The sequence below is a fragment of the Dermacentor silvarum genome, chromosome 7 (genome assembly GCF_013339745.2).
Source record: "Dermacentor silvarum isolate Dsil-2018 chromosome 7, BIME_Dsil_1.4, whole genome shotgun sequence".
NCBI lineage: Eukaryota > Metazoa > Arthropoda > Arachnida > Ixodida > Ixodidae > Dermacentor > Dermacentor silvarum.
This window is the reverse complement of record NC_051160.1, coordinates 125222573-125236812: the sequence shown is the minus strand read 5'-3', so window position 1 is coordinate 125236812 and position 14240 is coordinate 125222573. Positions and strand designations below refer to the sequence as shown.

General features: G+C 43.7%; 2 protein-coding genes across 2 annotated transcripts; one reads left to right on the top strand and one right to left on the bottom strand.

Moving 5' to 3' along the window:
• Positions 1-2301: 2301 nt before the first annotated feature.
• LOC125947205 (uncharacterized) lies at positions 2302-8253 on the top strand. The gene is made up of 6 exons (XM_049671607.1): positions 2302-2595; positions 3851-3932; positions 4195-4354; positions 4434-4827; positions 4902-4977; positions 7659-8253. The coding sequence occupies exons 1-6, from the start codon at positions 2453-2455 to the stop codon at positions 8247-8249; spliced, it is 1446 nt and encodes a 481-aa protein (XP_049527564.1). The 5' UTR covers positions 2302-2452; the 3' UTR covers positions 8250-8253.
• Positions 8254-10259: 2006 nt separating this feature from the next.
• On the bottom strand, positions 10260-13849 carry LOC119459145 (uncharacterized). Its single transcript, XM_049671182.1, has 3 exons — positions 13649-13849; positions 12457-12565; positions 10260-12024 (listed from the first exon to the last, which is right to left on the bottom strand). Exons 2-3 carry the CDS (start codon positions 12546-12548, stop codon positions 10695-10697), a joined length of 1422 nt encoding a protein of 473 aa, XP_049527139.1. The 5' UTR covers positions 12549-12565; positions 13649-13849; the 3' UTR covers positions 10260-10694.
• Between the last annotated feature and the right edge of the window lie 391 nt (positions 13850-14240).

Genomic DNA, 14240 nt, shown 5'->3' with positions numbered 1-14240 from the left:
CAAAACGGAAATGAACGTACAGTGCCACTTATCAGGCGGCGATTAGCTGTGTAAGGGCCGACACGGAATGATTCCCCAAGCTATTTCTTTTTCTAACATTGACTCAGGCAACCAGTACTATATCAGTACTCGCATGCACATATAGAGGTATTACGAAACGAGGTTTTACGGCGCGAAATACATACCTAATACACGCAACCAACTAGCCCACCTTAGCTCCTTCAGCACAGATAGAGATAATGTGCAGCCGTAATATGACGGCGATACGGCCATTGGTGACAAAAAAAAAAAAAAAGCGCAACCGTCTAACTACGTACCGCTTCAAATGAACCTATAGAGTTTCGACCGAGAAATGCCGTTGACAGCGTGCAAAGTTATCATTTCGAGCGCTAGTTGCGCCGTTATATCGACGATATCGGTTTTTAGCTACGATCACAGAGCAGCATGCACCGCTGTAGCCATCGCGTCAGCACCCGATTTTCTAAGTAATGCTTCTACACGCTTGATAAATTATCGTATAACGATAACTTTTTCACCTGTCTGACTGACCCGCAGGCAGAGCAGTCAGTGACGGTGCGTCCAAGCAACGGCAAATGCCGTAGAGCTAAACCTGACAGAAACAAAAAAGGCCGCCGAAATGAAAACCAGAGTTCCTTTATGAATAAACGCGTATCCTTGCCTTTCTTAGCTCGCTATCGTCGCGCCCAGAGTGAACAGAAACCTAGAAATAAGCTGCATGAATGGTACGACATTTATGGTCGATAAAGCGGACGGAAAGCTTCGCACGACTGACAGTTGAAACCGCGTAGAAAACAGGTGCGCCGGGTAGCAACACTCCATTTGCTAGTAGGTACAGCGTTTAACCGCTGGCGCCACGCTGCGCCACTCGCGCGTACCGCGTTTCTAGGTGGTTCCTAGAGTGTACTAGACAATGGTCGAGTGGGCCGAACGGCGCTGTCCCGCTGAGGCGCCGCGTGTGGAAAAATTATGCGAGGGCGCTGCGAGCGAACTTGATTGGGGCGGAAACGCGCTCCGCGGCATATTCAACGTACTTTCGCTGCGTGCGCCGAGGCCCATTACGCATAGTAGCTCTTGAAATAGTGCTTTATTTCAACTGCAAATTTATGCTTACACCATTTTGCCAAACATACATATTTGAGGCATGGATTACAGAGCGCGACGTTTTCAATTTTGCTGTCGTTTTCAAGCGCGTCGTCTGCTAGCAAGCGCGCGTTCGCTACGTGGACGCTGGCGGACGCCCAGTTTTCTCGCAGAACGTCTGTGCACTAGATTTTTTTATGTTTAGTTGCTTTGGTGAGCCCATGACTCTTGACGGCCGGTACCAAATGCAGTTTTAGCCAGGTGAACTGCTGTTTTTACCACTGTCTTCTAAAAGTAACTGGTATCTCTGCAGCATGAAGCTACGTAATTTTATTATTGATATCGCGTCATTTTACGCATGCTTCTTGTTGGTGGATGTTTATCAGGGAAAATCATCGAAGAAAACAGCATTAGAGTGAAATAAACTAGGTTTAATAACTGCGTGGCGCGAAGAATGACCAATATATTTCTAGATAATTAAATCGAAGGGTACATAGACATATATGTTCACGATAGATATGTAAGGAAAAAATAAATAGTCTAAATGCACGAATTGAAAAAGCGAGAACTCCCGACCGAAATAGGCGCACGTGTTTGCTGTAACACACTTATTAGGGAATACTGCACAGAAAACTCTCATTCGCAGAAATAATATCCATAGCAGGCAAAAACATCATATATATTATATATATATATATATATATATATATATATATATATATATATATATATATGTGTGTGTGTGTGTGTGTGTGCGCGCGCGCGCGCGCAAGTGTTGTTGATACACTGTATGACACCGAATAGTCGTTTCCGTTCGAATGCAACGCATAACAGCACTGTTGAAGTCTCAAAGGTGAGCGACCGATGGAAGTGAGGACTGTTATTCCGGATGATAGTGCTGCCGGAGAGTCGTGGTTGTTGCGCAGAGGCGCAGTTTCTGAGAGAATTAACGCATGGGTGTTAATAAGTCCTGCTTAACGAGTTTCTAGCTGTCATTCAATATAAACGCCCCGTTTTGGGGCAGCGTGTAAATCTGCTCACTTGATTCAGACAAGGAAAACTTTTTTTTTGACAGTGTCATCATGTTTGCAACCCATTAAAACTGGGTGCCTCATGTGGTACCACACTTATCTTCTTCAACGAACGCAACAGATCTGCGCATCTCTACGTGTATGTGAGGCATGCCGTTCCTTTAATAGACCGATCTCACCACGAGTTGCACTACGCCACCGCAGCCGCGGTGCATGCCGGTAACTAGAGTTCTCGGCCGCGACTGCATCGTTGCGGCTGCATTGGTGCTGCATCCGAGAGCTGTTTATTGAGGTCTCATGCGTTGTATAGATTCACCGCAATGGGTGGATTCACGTGTTGCGTGCCAGGATGCTACAAGAACAGCCTGAAGCACAAGGGCACCAGTTTTCATGTGTTCCCGAAGGATACGAAGCTCCGACAGAAATGGGTGCGACAAATAAACAGAGTCGGACAGCGCGGCAAGTACGGCAAGTTTTCTTGTTTAACGTGTTTGAGATTTTCTTGTATTTAATGCATGACATGTTATTGCGCTAGTGCGTAATTACAGGATTGCTAAAGCACGACTGATGGGCTGATCAGTGACCGCGAAGCGGCATAGCGTGTGCTCGACCCCCTTGCCGAGGTGATCGCTGCAAGCGGCAGCTGATACAACCTGTTTTACGCGCGAAACAGTGTTCGCTAGAACGTAGTAATATCCAAGCAGGTTGCTAATACCTAAACTGACCTCTTACGAAAAGTGATGAGTCAAGCGTCTAGCACCAACGAGATCTCTGATGCAAGACAAGCTTCTCCAGTGCACGGCAAAAGAGTTGGTCAGCGGCGCCGGCGTTTCAGCCGACGGCGCCGCGGGTGTTTCCCTGTTCCTTTCAATCTGATATTTTACTATTACGAGCAGAAGCTAAAGTGGCAACAACGGTAATAAAACTTGGCATCTCACGAGCGTTGGCGGCTTTTATTGGCGCACCGTGCGCTGTACTTCCGAAGTGTTAAAGCATAGCGACAATATCGGCGCTGAGCCATCGGCTGCGAGCTCGCCGCCGCATATCCGTAGCTTTGCGCCCGCTGCCTAATGACTCACAGACTCAGCCATCCGTTGTGCAGAAGCAAATATTTTGTCGTTCACGAGACTTCCCCGACGTTCGCGGCAGCTCTCGGACTTTTGAAAGCTGAGCGCTGCGAGTCGCCGTTCCGCTGGCATGTACGCGCCTATTTAATAACCTCCTCACGGAGGGCGATTCATCTATGTTCACGTCAAACGCATACGACCGAGCCCTGCATTGACATCGCAGTGTGTACGCGAAGCTGTATTTTTCGCCATTCACTCGTTTTCTTTTTTCACCATTCTCTCTTGGCGTCCAATCTCTGCAAAAGACCTCACTCCTACCGTTTTGGAACGCTATCTGTTAAGCGTATAATTTTGCTTATTTTGTAGTGCTGGGTTAGTGATGTCTGTTACTCAGATTTTGTCCAGCCTCATTCAGCTGCGGTGTCAACAATCCTGTTGTTTGCTGCAGCAAGAGATTTACTTTGCGTAACTGCAATCGAGTGTGAGGGGGAAGCATTCGTTCAAATTCATCCTCAAACCAGTTTTCTTTTGAGGTTTATATGGGATCATAACCGGCACGCGCAATGAAAACAAGCTGTGAATATTGCATGACCTGAAATGATTCAAACCAACTTAAGTGGTCTGAGATGAAATGATATTTATTTATTTTAGGTTTTCACAGTTCGTCCCTACTACTGGCCACAAAGTTTGTGGCGACCATTTTGAAGGAGGCAGAAAATCATACATGGTTCGGGTGCCTACAATCTTCCCCCTGAAACAGAAGACTGTCAAGAGCCGTCCGTTGATATGAATGAAGGTACGTGGCAAAACATGAACCATTCCTCCAGTCGGTAGATTACGATGAATGATTAAATTTTTCGTTAGGCAGTGCAGTGAAAGAATGAGACGCTTTGATGTCCATTCTTTCCGTGCCACTAATGGAACTCTTTAATCTTTTTTCAAAACTAAAGTGATAAATTTCTTGTTTTTCATTTTTTCTGTCATACCCTTTGCAGCCTGGTGATGCAACTCACTCGCAACAGCCAGATTCCCCTGCACCCTCACACGAGGCCAGCTGTGACGATGGCCTTACTAACAGCACTGGAGAAGAGCCAGTAGAAGTTCAGCAGGACTTATTTGCGGAACACTCCTATGCATATGATAAAGGAGACGAACGTGAAGTTGTCAACAGGCTGAAGGACTCAGTCACACAGCTTGAAGAAAAGCTGGAAGAGGCAAACTGCCACAATTGCAGCACTCAGGCAGCAGCTAGAAGACAGTAAAAAAAGCAATGGTGAAACAATGAAATTCTGCAACACGTTACAACAGAAAAACAGGTGCCTAAAATTGGAGTTATCGTGCACTTATAATCAACTGAAAGAGGCTCGTAACAGAAAGGAAAACGAGTTTAATTATGATGCTCTCGTGAAAGACGAGAAAAGGCTCAAGTACTACACTGGTTTCAAGACGCAAATGTTGCTGGAAACTTTCTGGTCCTTACTGGAAGAAGATGTCAACAGTCTTCAATTTTGGAAAATGAAGGAAACGACGAATCAAGACAGGAAGTTCGTGCTCGATATGAAGACTCAGTTGATTTTGGTACTGATGCGTCTTCGGCTGGGCCTCGACGGTGAAGATCTTGCCTACAGGTAAAATTATTTTACGAACATGCGTAAAGGCGAAAATCATTTTTTAAACCTGATCAGTCACGTTCAACTTACAGGTTTGGAGTGTCAACAAGCACGGTGTCACGTATCTGGATAACCTGGCTTGACTTCCTGAACAACAAGCTTCGCCAGGTATTTATTTATTGACATTACCCTACAGTCCTTAAAGGAGCATTGAGTATGGGGGGGGGGGGGGGTTACAGAAGAATGATAATAAGTAAAGCGTAAAAGAAACTGCATTGAAGGAGAAACAACGAAAATTGTACATTGGAAGGGAAAAAACACACTATAAGCAAATGCAGTAGAAGACAAAACAAAAAAAAAAAAAAAATTATACAAAGTCAAGAGAACACATAAATTACAACTGCTCAAGAAATTTGGCAGGCTCTTTTAGGGAAACATTATTCCATAGTCCGATACGCGTAGGAGTGCAGAATTATTGAATGAATGTGTAGGGCTGAAAATGTGGCAAAACTGATGTGATTAAGTCAACTAAAAGTACGTGAAGGAACTTCAAGCGAGAGACGACTGGTCCACGAGTTATAGTAGTACTTATGAACGAGATACAGAAAGGTAACAGAGCGACAGGAATGCAAGTTAGTAAGGGCAATATCGCGTTTAATTTGGGTAATGCTAGAGGCATGATTATACATAGAAGTTATGAAGTGGGCAGAACGATTTTGGATGTATTGCAGTTTATCTATTAGGTATTGTTAATGAGGAGACCAGATCGATGAAGCATATTCCAGTTGTGGGCGTACAAACGTTTGATAAGCCTGTTGCCAAATGGTAGATGGGGAATGATGCTGATTCCAACGCAAGAATCCCAGAGTTCTGTTAGCTTTCTTGCATACACCAGGCAAGATTAGTACAGAGATAAACACCAAGGTATTTGTAAGTAGTTGCATGGGAAAATGGGCTGAACAGATTGAGTAAGGACAGTTAAAAACCGATTTCTTACGGGTGAAAGTAAGCACACAGCATTTAGATGTCTTAAATGTTGTTTGCCAATGATCGCACAGCTGATTTATTAAGTGGAGATCCTTTCGTAAAGTTACGTGGTCTTCTTGGCAGTTAATTGTTCTGTAGACTACACAATCACCCAAGAAAAGCCATATTGAGGAAGAAATGTTGTTATTAATATCATTAATATTAATTAAGAAAAGAAGAGGGCCTAATACACTACCCTGGGGCACACCCGACATAAGAAATGATGTAAAGGAGTTAAAGTTATTCACAAATATAAACTTCTATCGATTAGATAAGAAATTATGAAGCCAAGATTATGTTAAGGAGTCAATCCAAAGTGCAGTTAGTTTAGCTATTAGGTGACAGTGAGCAACTCGCATAGTCGAGAAAGATGCAGTCAATAATGTTGTTATTATTCATGCCATTATGTAAACCAGACATGAATTCGAATAGTTGGCTTGACAGGATTTTTTGAATGTGGCACTAAATCCTGCTTCGAAACGCCTTTGTTTTTTTTGTTTATTTCTACTATTCCCACTCATTATGCTGCAATAAAAATATAAGGAAGCCTCATAAGGCGTAATGAAATAATGCATGCGCAATGTCATTGTGTATCTACTTTGTGCTGCTTCATTGCAATTTTTCAGTAACTGTGAAACTCACAATATCCCCCGTGCACTCCTCACTGTTCTCAGACAAGCTTTCAGACAGGTCCCAAATGCCAATGCTACAAATATTTCTCTGGCAGCGTCCAAATGTCATGCTGCAAGTAACAAGCAGAATGGAAGCTACGAGACAACTTGTGGCAAAAATATGCTCTATGGTTTAACCCCTTTAAAGAGACACTAATGTAACAGACAAATGTGTATAAGACGAGTGTTCCTGCATCGATACAGGCATTGATCAGAAAATGAGAACATGGTACCCTGCTTATAAGACACACCTCATGCAAGGGACAAGAAATGCTCCCTGGTGCACGTCCTATAGAGGGGTTCAACTGTATTACACTTTTTTTATGAAACACACAGCACATGTAACGACCAGGACACAGAAAGGGAACTCAGGACAGTATGACACACAATTTATTATATTAGAGCATTTTTTCTCACATATATACAGGGAATCGGCCACTTCACTGCGCATGTAAAAAGCAGATAAATGCTTCCCATCAACTTGGAAACATTGGTCACTAGGTGATGGGAAGTGTTTAACATTTCTCAAGCTGTGGTGTCTGTTTTTACCCAGAACCTGAATATTTCAGGCACTGCTCACACATATTAAGGCATAGATCACGCTTATGTGAACTGCAGTGGTAGGCAAAGTGCCCCCATCTTTACCTTTCGCCAACCCACTGCAGTTCACATAAGTATGAGTCGTGCTTGAAATAGATTCGGATTCTGGGTAAAAACAAACACCACGCTTCGAGAATTGTTGGAGGCATTCCATGTAAAAGCACGAGGTTCTTTATGCATCAGTGATGCCTCTCACAGGCAGAAAGTTCCCAGATCACAGGTTATGATTTGGGTGGTGCACGCTGGATGTTTGCTCAGCTTGCAGCGCATGTCCATGCCTATACATTTCATTGCACTATATGTTGAATAAACAGTCGAAAGTTTGCGCTCCCTTTGACCCCTTTCCTCATTATTTCTTTGGAAAAAAATAACAGCCATACTTTCTTAAATCACTAGGATATGCATATGGGAAGCGATCACGAATGTTACTGTATACACACTAAAACTCGCAAAGATGTCAATTTATTCCTTTGTATTCCATCTTGTGACTGCTTTCGAGGACAAGGTTCACAGAGTATATAGCACAAACTTATGTTTTCAAATTTGATGCAGGTGCCAATATGGATGCCGTCCCAGCTGTGCGACAAATACCGACCTCAGGTGTTCCTCGCGAAAGGCTACGACACTGTAGATGGAATAATGGACTGCACAGAGATTTTCATCGAGACACCGTCGTCATTTCGGGTCCAAAGTGAGACGTTTTCCAACTACAAAAAACACAACACAGCGAAGGGTCTCATAGTATGCAGCCCCAATGGTTTTGTTGTGTTTGTATCAGACCTAGCACCTGGACGTCTGTCTGACAAGGCCCTCACCAACTCCTGTAATGTTTTAGATAAGTTTTCTCCAGGACGGAGCATAATGGCAGACCGTGGCTTCACAATCCAAGACGAGTGCAAGGCACGATCGCTGCATCTGAACATTCCACCTTTCATGGATGGAAGGCCGCAACTCTCCGAGAAAGATGAGGAAGAAACAAGACGCATAGCAAGTGTGCGGATACATGTTGAGAGGGTCATTAGGAGGGTGAAGACATTCAAAATTTTGTCGCATGTATTTCCAAACAGCATGGCAGATCAGCTGAACAAGATATGGCACATATGCGCTCGTTTGACTAACTTTGTAGATACGCCTTTGCTGTAGAGTTTTGACGGTTCATATTTTTAACCATCCCGTTACCAAGGGAGGGAAAGCGCACTCAGGGAAGGCAGAGAGTTAGACGGAGTGACGAAATTAAGAAGTTCGCAGGGATAAAATGAAATCAGCTCGCACAGGATAGGGTAAATTGGAGATCATTGGGAGGAGCCTTCATCCTGCAGTGGCAGGCCGAGAGTGATGATGATTATAATCCCACAATGCCATAACTATAACTCGTATGTAAAGACACGCCGACTAATATCAGCTTTATTGAAGCAATAAACATTGCACATCCCCCATCAAACATACACACTCAGTGAAACTCAAAATACATGTACAGCATTCCCTCTATCACAGTGAAAAACAAGCACTATCACAGCAATGCACTAACAGAATCGGGATATTACCCATCATGAGGTTGCATTGTGTCTATAAACCTTGTGAAGAAAGAACACAAGTATTCACTGCATGTTTTCGTAAAATAAATAGATTCATTTGCTCAAATCAGCTGCCGATGGTTTTATGCAGCTTCATGGTGTTCATTTCAAAACAGAATTTTTAGCACACTTCACCTTGACGAGAAGTGGTACTGTTCAAAAAGCTCCGCATCTCCCATCAAACATACAATACACACAGTGAAATTCAGAATACATGTACAGCATTCCCTCTATCACAGTGAAAAACTAGCACTATCACAGCAAAGAACTAACAGAAACAGGATATTACCCATCATGAGGTTGCATTGTGTTTATAAACCTTCTGAAGAAAGAGCACAAGTATTCATTGCATGTTCTCGTAAAATAAAAAAAATATTGCCACAACATTCACTTCCATATATTAAAGAAACAGCCACTATATCGATTCATTTGCTCAAATCAGCTGCTGATGGTTTTATGCAGCTTCATGGTGTTCATTTCAAAACAGAATTTTTAGCACACTTCACCTTGTCGAGAACTGGTACTGTTCTGAAAGCTCCGCATCTTGGCAAAAAAATATCTACCAGACTAGATTCATGAAGGGTCCTTCTAAAAGTGCACCTCAAAATGACAAAAGCTCAACAGTTGTTCTAGGTATAAGGATCATCCACCCTTAACTACCTGCATTTAGGATGGTGAGTTTCAAAGGAGCCATTAGTGATTGGATAATTCGCACTGCTCAGTTACCATGTTTTGGTAATACCTTGTTTGTTGTGTTTCTCATTTTCTCTATTCGATTGTAATTGTTAAGTGCTAGGTCTGTAACTTTCTGTTTCCTGTTATTGTTTTGTTTGTTGTATCTAATATCTGACATATTCATGTCCTTCCCTTTGTAAAGCCCTGTATACTTTTTATATTGTCAATAAATGTCTGCTGGCAATGTTTCCTGCAGGATCACCTGCATCTACATTAGTGGCTGTCTGTTAGCACCACTTATTAGGTTAGGTACAGGTGTACCATGCGTAGTCAACCAGCAAAACTTAGTGACACCACAATTATGTTTTTGAATAACCACCATTCTTACTCTAAATGTATTCTCAGCATGCCAAAGCAAAGCAGGAAGAAATGACAGAATAAATACCATGTTTCAGGATCTACTACTACCATAGGTCGGCAAAAAAATTAGAGCTCACTCAGACTCACTCAAGAAATATATATTGCTCTGAGGGCTCACTCGGACTCAGTCTCACCAAAATTTTCCTCAACCGGACTCACTCAGACTCGGGCTCACCAAACTGTTTCTGAACCGAGCTCACTTGGACTCAAACTCACCGACATATTACTCAGCCGGACTCACTCATGGCTTGACCTGAGTGCGTGAGTTGACTCACGAGTCCGTATTAGCCTAAAATTAGCTTTCGATCGAGGTGTCAATGCTCTTTAACGCCAATATCTCACATAATCGGTGCTCTACGATACGCCTTTTGATCCTGTACTTTCAAGTACGAGTTATCAGTGATTTCAATCCAGTAAGGACATTGTTATGAAATGTGCGACTCACACGAGATATTTTTATCAAGAACGTTCATGAAAGAGTTTGCGGGGGAGGTCATGTATCCCCCACCCCCTAACTCACGCCTCTGATAAATAAATATTGAGGTGGCACATGAACGCTAGTGTGTTGAGATATGTGTAAATAGACTTGAGTATAAACGTAAGCCGATAGAAGGCTGATAGTAATGCTTAAGTTGAGTAGATAGGACCATAGGTTGGTAATAAAAGGTGGAGCTCACTCAGACTCACTCAAGAAATACATTTTGCGCTTAGGGCTCACTCAGACTCGCCAATATCTTCCTCACTCGGACTCAGACTCACTAAAATTTTCCTCAGCTGGACACACTCGGACTCAAGCTCACCAAAATATTACTCACTCACACTCACGGACCGATCTGAGTCTGAGTGAGTCGACTCATGAGTGAGTTTGCCGACCTATGACTACTACTACTACAAAATGCCTAATAGAAATTTTGAAGTGCTAACTGTCAAGAAAGGAAGGCACCAAGTACTTCTCACAAAAAAATTTGCACCGCTTCACCAGTTCATCGAAAAAACTCTGATCAAAATTCACAGAAACTTGCACGCACTTTTGTTCACTGTAAACGAAGAGGATGCAAGATTGTAAGCAGCTCACCCCCATTTGCATTTGTACTTGGGTGAAGTATCTGCTGCTTCTCTTCAGATACCCATCACGTAGCTCACTCTTACAAAATGTGTCAAGGTTCATTGGACTCTTAATTTCCAGAACACTAGGCTCACAACAAAGGCATTTAACAATGCCATCGGGGCTTGCTCCTAGAAAAGAATTGCTCCGGCACAAAAGCAGACCGCACTGTTCGACCTGTATGTCCAAGTGCCCTTTGTTTTGCTCTATGAATTCCTTCCTTGCATTATCCTCACACAACAGCCCTCGTTTCATGGCGTATGTGGCTCGACACTTCTTCCCCATTATGGCACTCAGAAGTGACCGGGCATCATGAGGCCCCATTTTTGTTTCGCACGTTTTGACCCACGTGTACACTCTATGTGCTACTGAGGCCGTTATCAATCCCTTTCTGTAATGGTGCCACAGTGTTGAGCCACTCTGCAGCCTTGTCGCACTCTCAACAGCAGCAACATCATCAGCTGAGTACACTAGCGTCTGTGACTTTTTTACGGCGTCAAGCCAGCGCAGAGGCATGCTTTCACGCACATTGTTGTCTTTTGTTGACTCGGTGCTTTTGTCACACAAGAAATCATTAGCCTCTAAAATGTCAGCGAAGCACTGCAGTCCATTTTCTTTTAGTTTTCCATGTAAGCCAATTAAGGTTCGTGTCGTCATGACCTCTCTTTCTGGCTTTAGTGATGAATATTTCATTCGTTTGTTGTGATGCTCAGGTGCACTGCTGAGTCTCTCCCAAGTATCCTTCGAAAAGACAAGGTCTTCAAAGCTATGTGGTACATTTCTCGGATCTCTCGGTTTGTACCATTGCCTTTCTGTCTCAGTACACGCCAGCAAGGTTGGCACAGTTGCAAGGTCATGCTGAGCTATATACATCAACCCATAGAAAACACAACACAGGTGCTTACATGCAGACCCTTTGCCAGCAACACAGGTGCAGGTGCCTGAAACAATTTCTCCATCACTTCTTAGTAGCCGGGCTGACACCTTATATATAGTCCTTGTTGTCATTGATGCCAGAACGTCTGCACGCACAACAGTCTCTGAGCTTTCTATCTTCAAAAACTCAAGTTTCTGCAGGTGCCCAGAGGTGAAGAGGCGCAAACCTGCATCTCTGTGCTTTTGTGCACCCTTGCCTTCAATGTACCTGCGTAGAAATGACACATTATGTGAATATTTCATACAGTATATTGTGTGAATATCTCTCTGATGATAAGTCCTTAACTACTGAGCATTACTGTTTGATAGTTCAACTAAATGGTAACACTGTCAAGCTTCTACTTTCACATATACTTTGAAAATCAACGTATGTATTGTGCTTGTAAATGAGCAAATAAATGATACTACAGCATCTCATTAATTGCTGTCGTTTCTGCTGTCAATCCTTTTGTTTTCTTCTATATGAACCCACAATCTCCTGTTACCAAGCTTTACATGGCACACGCTTGAACTATGTATTTGCGATGTAATTTCAGAGCGCATTCACTAAGGTCCTGGCATGTCACTTAGGTGCTGCTAACATGTAACTGGAGAGATGCGCAGTAGCCTGTTGCAATACGTTTCCTTTCATTCAACTTACCTATAAATGTGCTCCTTTCCAAAGAATTGATTCAGGGTCCTTGTTTCCCTGGTCCATTCTTGCTTGTTAATGTTGCTTGGAACTAATGTCATGATGTTTTTGTTTATTCCTGCCAGAATAAAGAAATGGTGAAAACATTTTCAGTTTTTTTTAATTTCCCATGGCATTATGGAGCATATTGCACTAGTTCCATTTCTCATTTAACCGAAATTGGGACTAATGTTTACAGCTTGGAATGACTGTTCCCATGTTTCCTTGTATTTTTGAATTCAACACTGCACAATGATCCTTTTAAAAGCTCTCAACGATAGCTCTGCTGCCTGGAGCCTCAACATGCTTCTTCCTAGTTGTCATTGTTGTAGAAAAAGCAGTATACCGCGTCATGGGGCCACATTCTAAAGCAGAAACAGAAAACGGTTTCTGTTTATTTGGGCGCGCGAAGACAGCTGACACTCGGACCAGTATACTACATGGGCTCTTCATACCACTTCCCGAGAAGCACACAAGTTGGGAAGCACATGCGCTAAACTAGTCACCCGTACGAAACACGCCGCAAGGCATTCCAATACTTTCCGTCCGTCATATGCTCAGTGTATGCGCACTATGCTAAAGAAGCGCGGCGGGTGGTCAACACAACAAATGTTCTCGTAAACAAGTCTAAACTTGCCGTCTTCCAATGCCGTCCGCGGCAGTGTTTCACAAATCTTCACAGAACTAACGCTAAGTTTCAACAGCAAAAACTTTGCAAGGTACTACGTTTGACGTTCCGACAGCAAGCCGTAAAGATCGAAACAACGAAAAGCCTGCCTCGCTTCGTTTCTTCGTAAATGTGCGTGAAAATTGGTAGTAATAAATAAAAACCGAACTCCTTCGGTTTTGTCCCGTTCATAGCGCAGCTTCGCAAGTCGCGGAGAGCTCTGCGCAGTATGGTCAAGCTGTGTTCTGCAGATACTATACCCTCGCTTGCGCGCCGCGATCCACCGAAGTATTTTGCTCGCATGACAACAGGACCATGCTTTCTCGTTCGTTTTTTTTTATTATTCATTCAGCGAACACGGGTAGCGGCACTGCGAAGCGACGTATGCGCATCAACAGTGAGACGGCGTGGTAGTATGTTGACATCGGCACTGTCGACCGTTCATTTTTCGCAGGCAGCGCTAAAACACCGGATAAATTGAAATGAAACACTTACATTGAAGGTCCGGGCACAGTCTTCTACTGCGTTCCGTTGTCGTACACGTCGAGGATTCGTGCAAAACGCCGATGTATCCAAAGCGCGAAGCTTGCAGCCGCGCCAACAACACTCAGGCGTGCGCAGAGTACTCCAGTTAAGATGGCGGCAGCTCCACTTCCGGAAACTCGCGCATGCGCAGATCGTGCGGTGAGATCGGTCTATTCTGCAGCCCTTCAGGGAGCACAGCGCAGAACGAAGCGTTTGATCTCCGCCGTGCGTTCGTTCCCCGTGAAAGCGCGCGTCCCTCGCGCCCTTTCACTCGCACATATACACCGTCCAGCGCTCGGCGACGATTTCAACGCCGTTGACGTCATACCGAACCTCACGGCGACGGTGACGCCGATGGCAGAAATCCTCTTTGAGTGTCCATATAATTGCTATCGCAATAAAATGTTAGGCCTACGTCAAGAGACAGAAAGAGAGCGGCGTGGATCAGAGAACAAACTGTAGCCGATATTCTTGTTGACATTACGCGGAAAGTGGAGCTGGGCAGGGCATGTAATGCGTAAGGTGGATAACCGGGTGGACCTTTAGGGTTACAGAATGGATA

Coding starts and splice junctions, on each gene's coding strand:
- LOC125947205 (XM_049671607.1), top strand. CDS start 2,453: ATGGGTGGATTCACGTGTTGCGTGCCAGGATGCTACAAGAACAGCCTG. Junction 2,596..3,850: donor AGAGTCGGACAGCGCGGCAA/GTACGGCAAGTT, acceptor TATTTATTTTAG/GTTTTCACAGTTCGTCCCTA. Junction 4,978..7,658: donor TGAACAACAAGCTTCGCCAG/GTATTTATTTAT, acceptor AATTTGATGCAG/GTGCCAATATGGATGCCGTC.
- LOC119459145 (XM_049671182.1), bottom strand. CDS start 12,548: ATGACATTAGTTCCAAGCAACATTAACAAGCAAGAATGGACCAGGGAA. Junction 12,025..12,456: donor GGAAAGGAGCACATTTATAG/GTAAGTTGAATG, acceptor ATTTCTACGCAG/GTACATTGAAGGCAAGGGTG.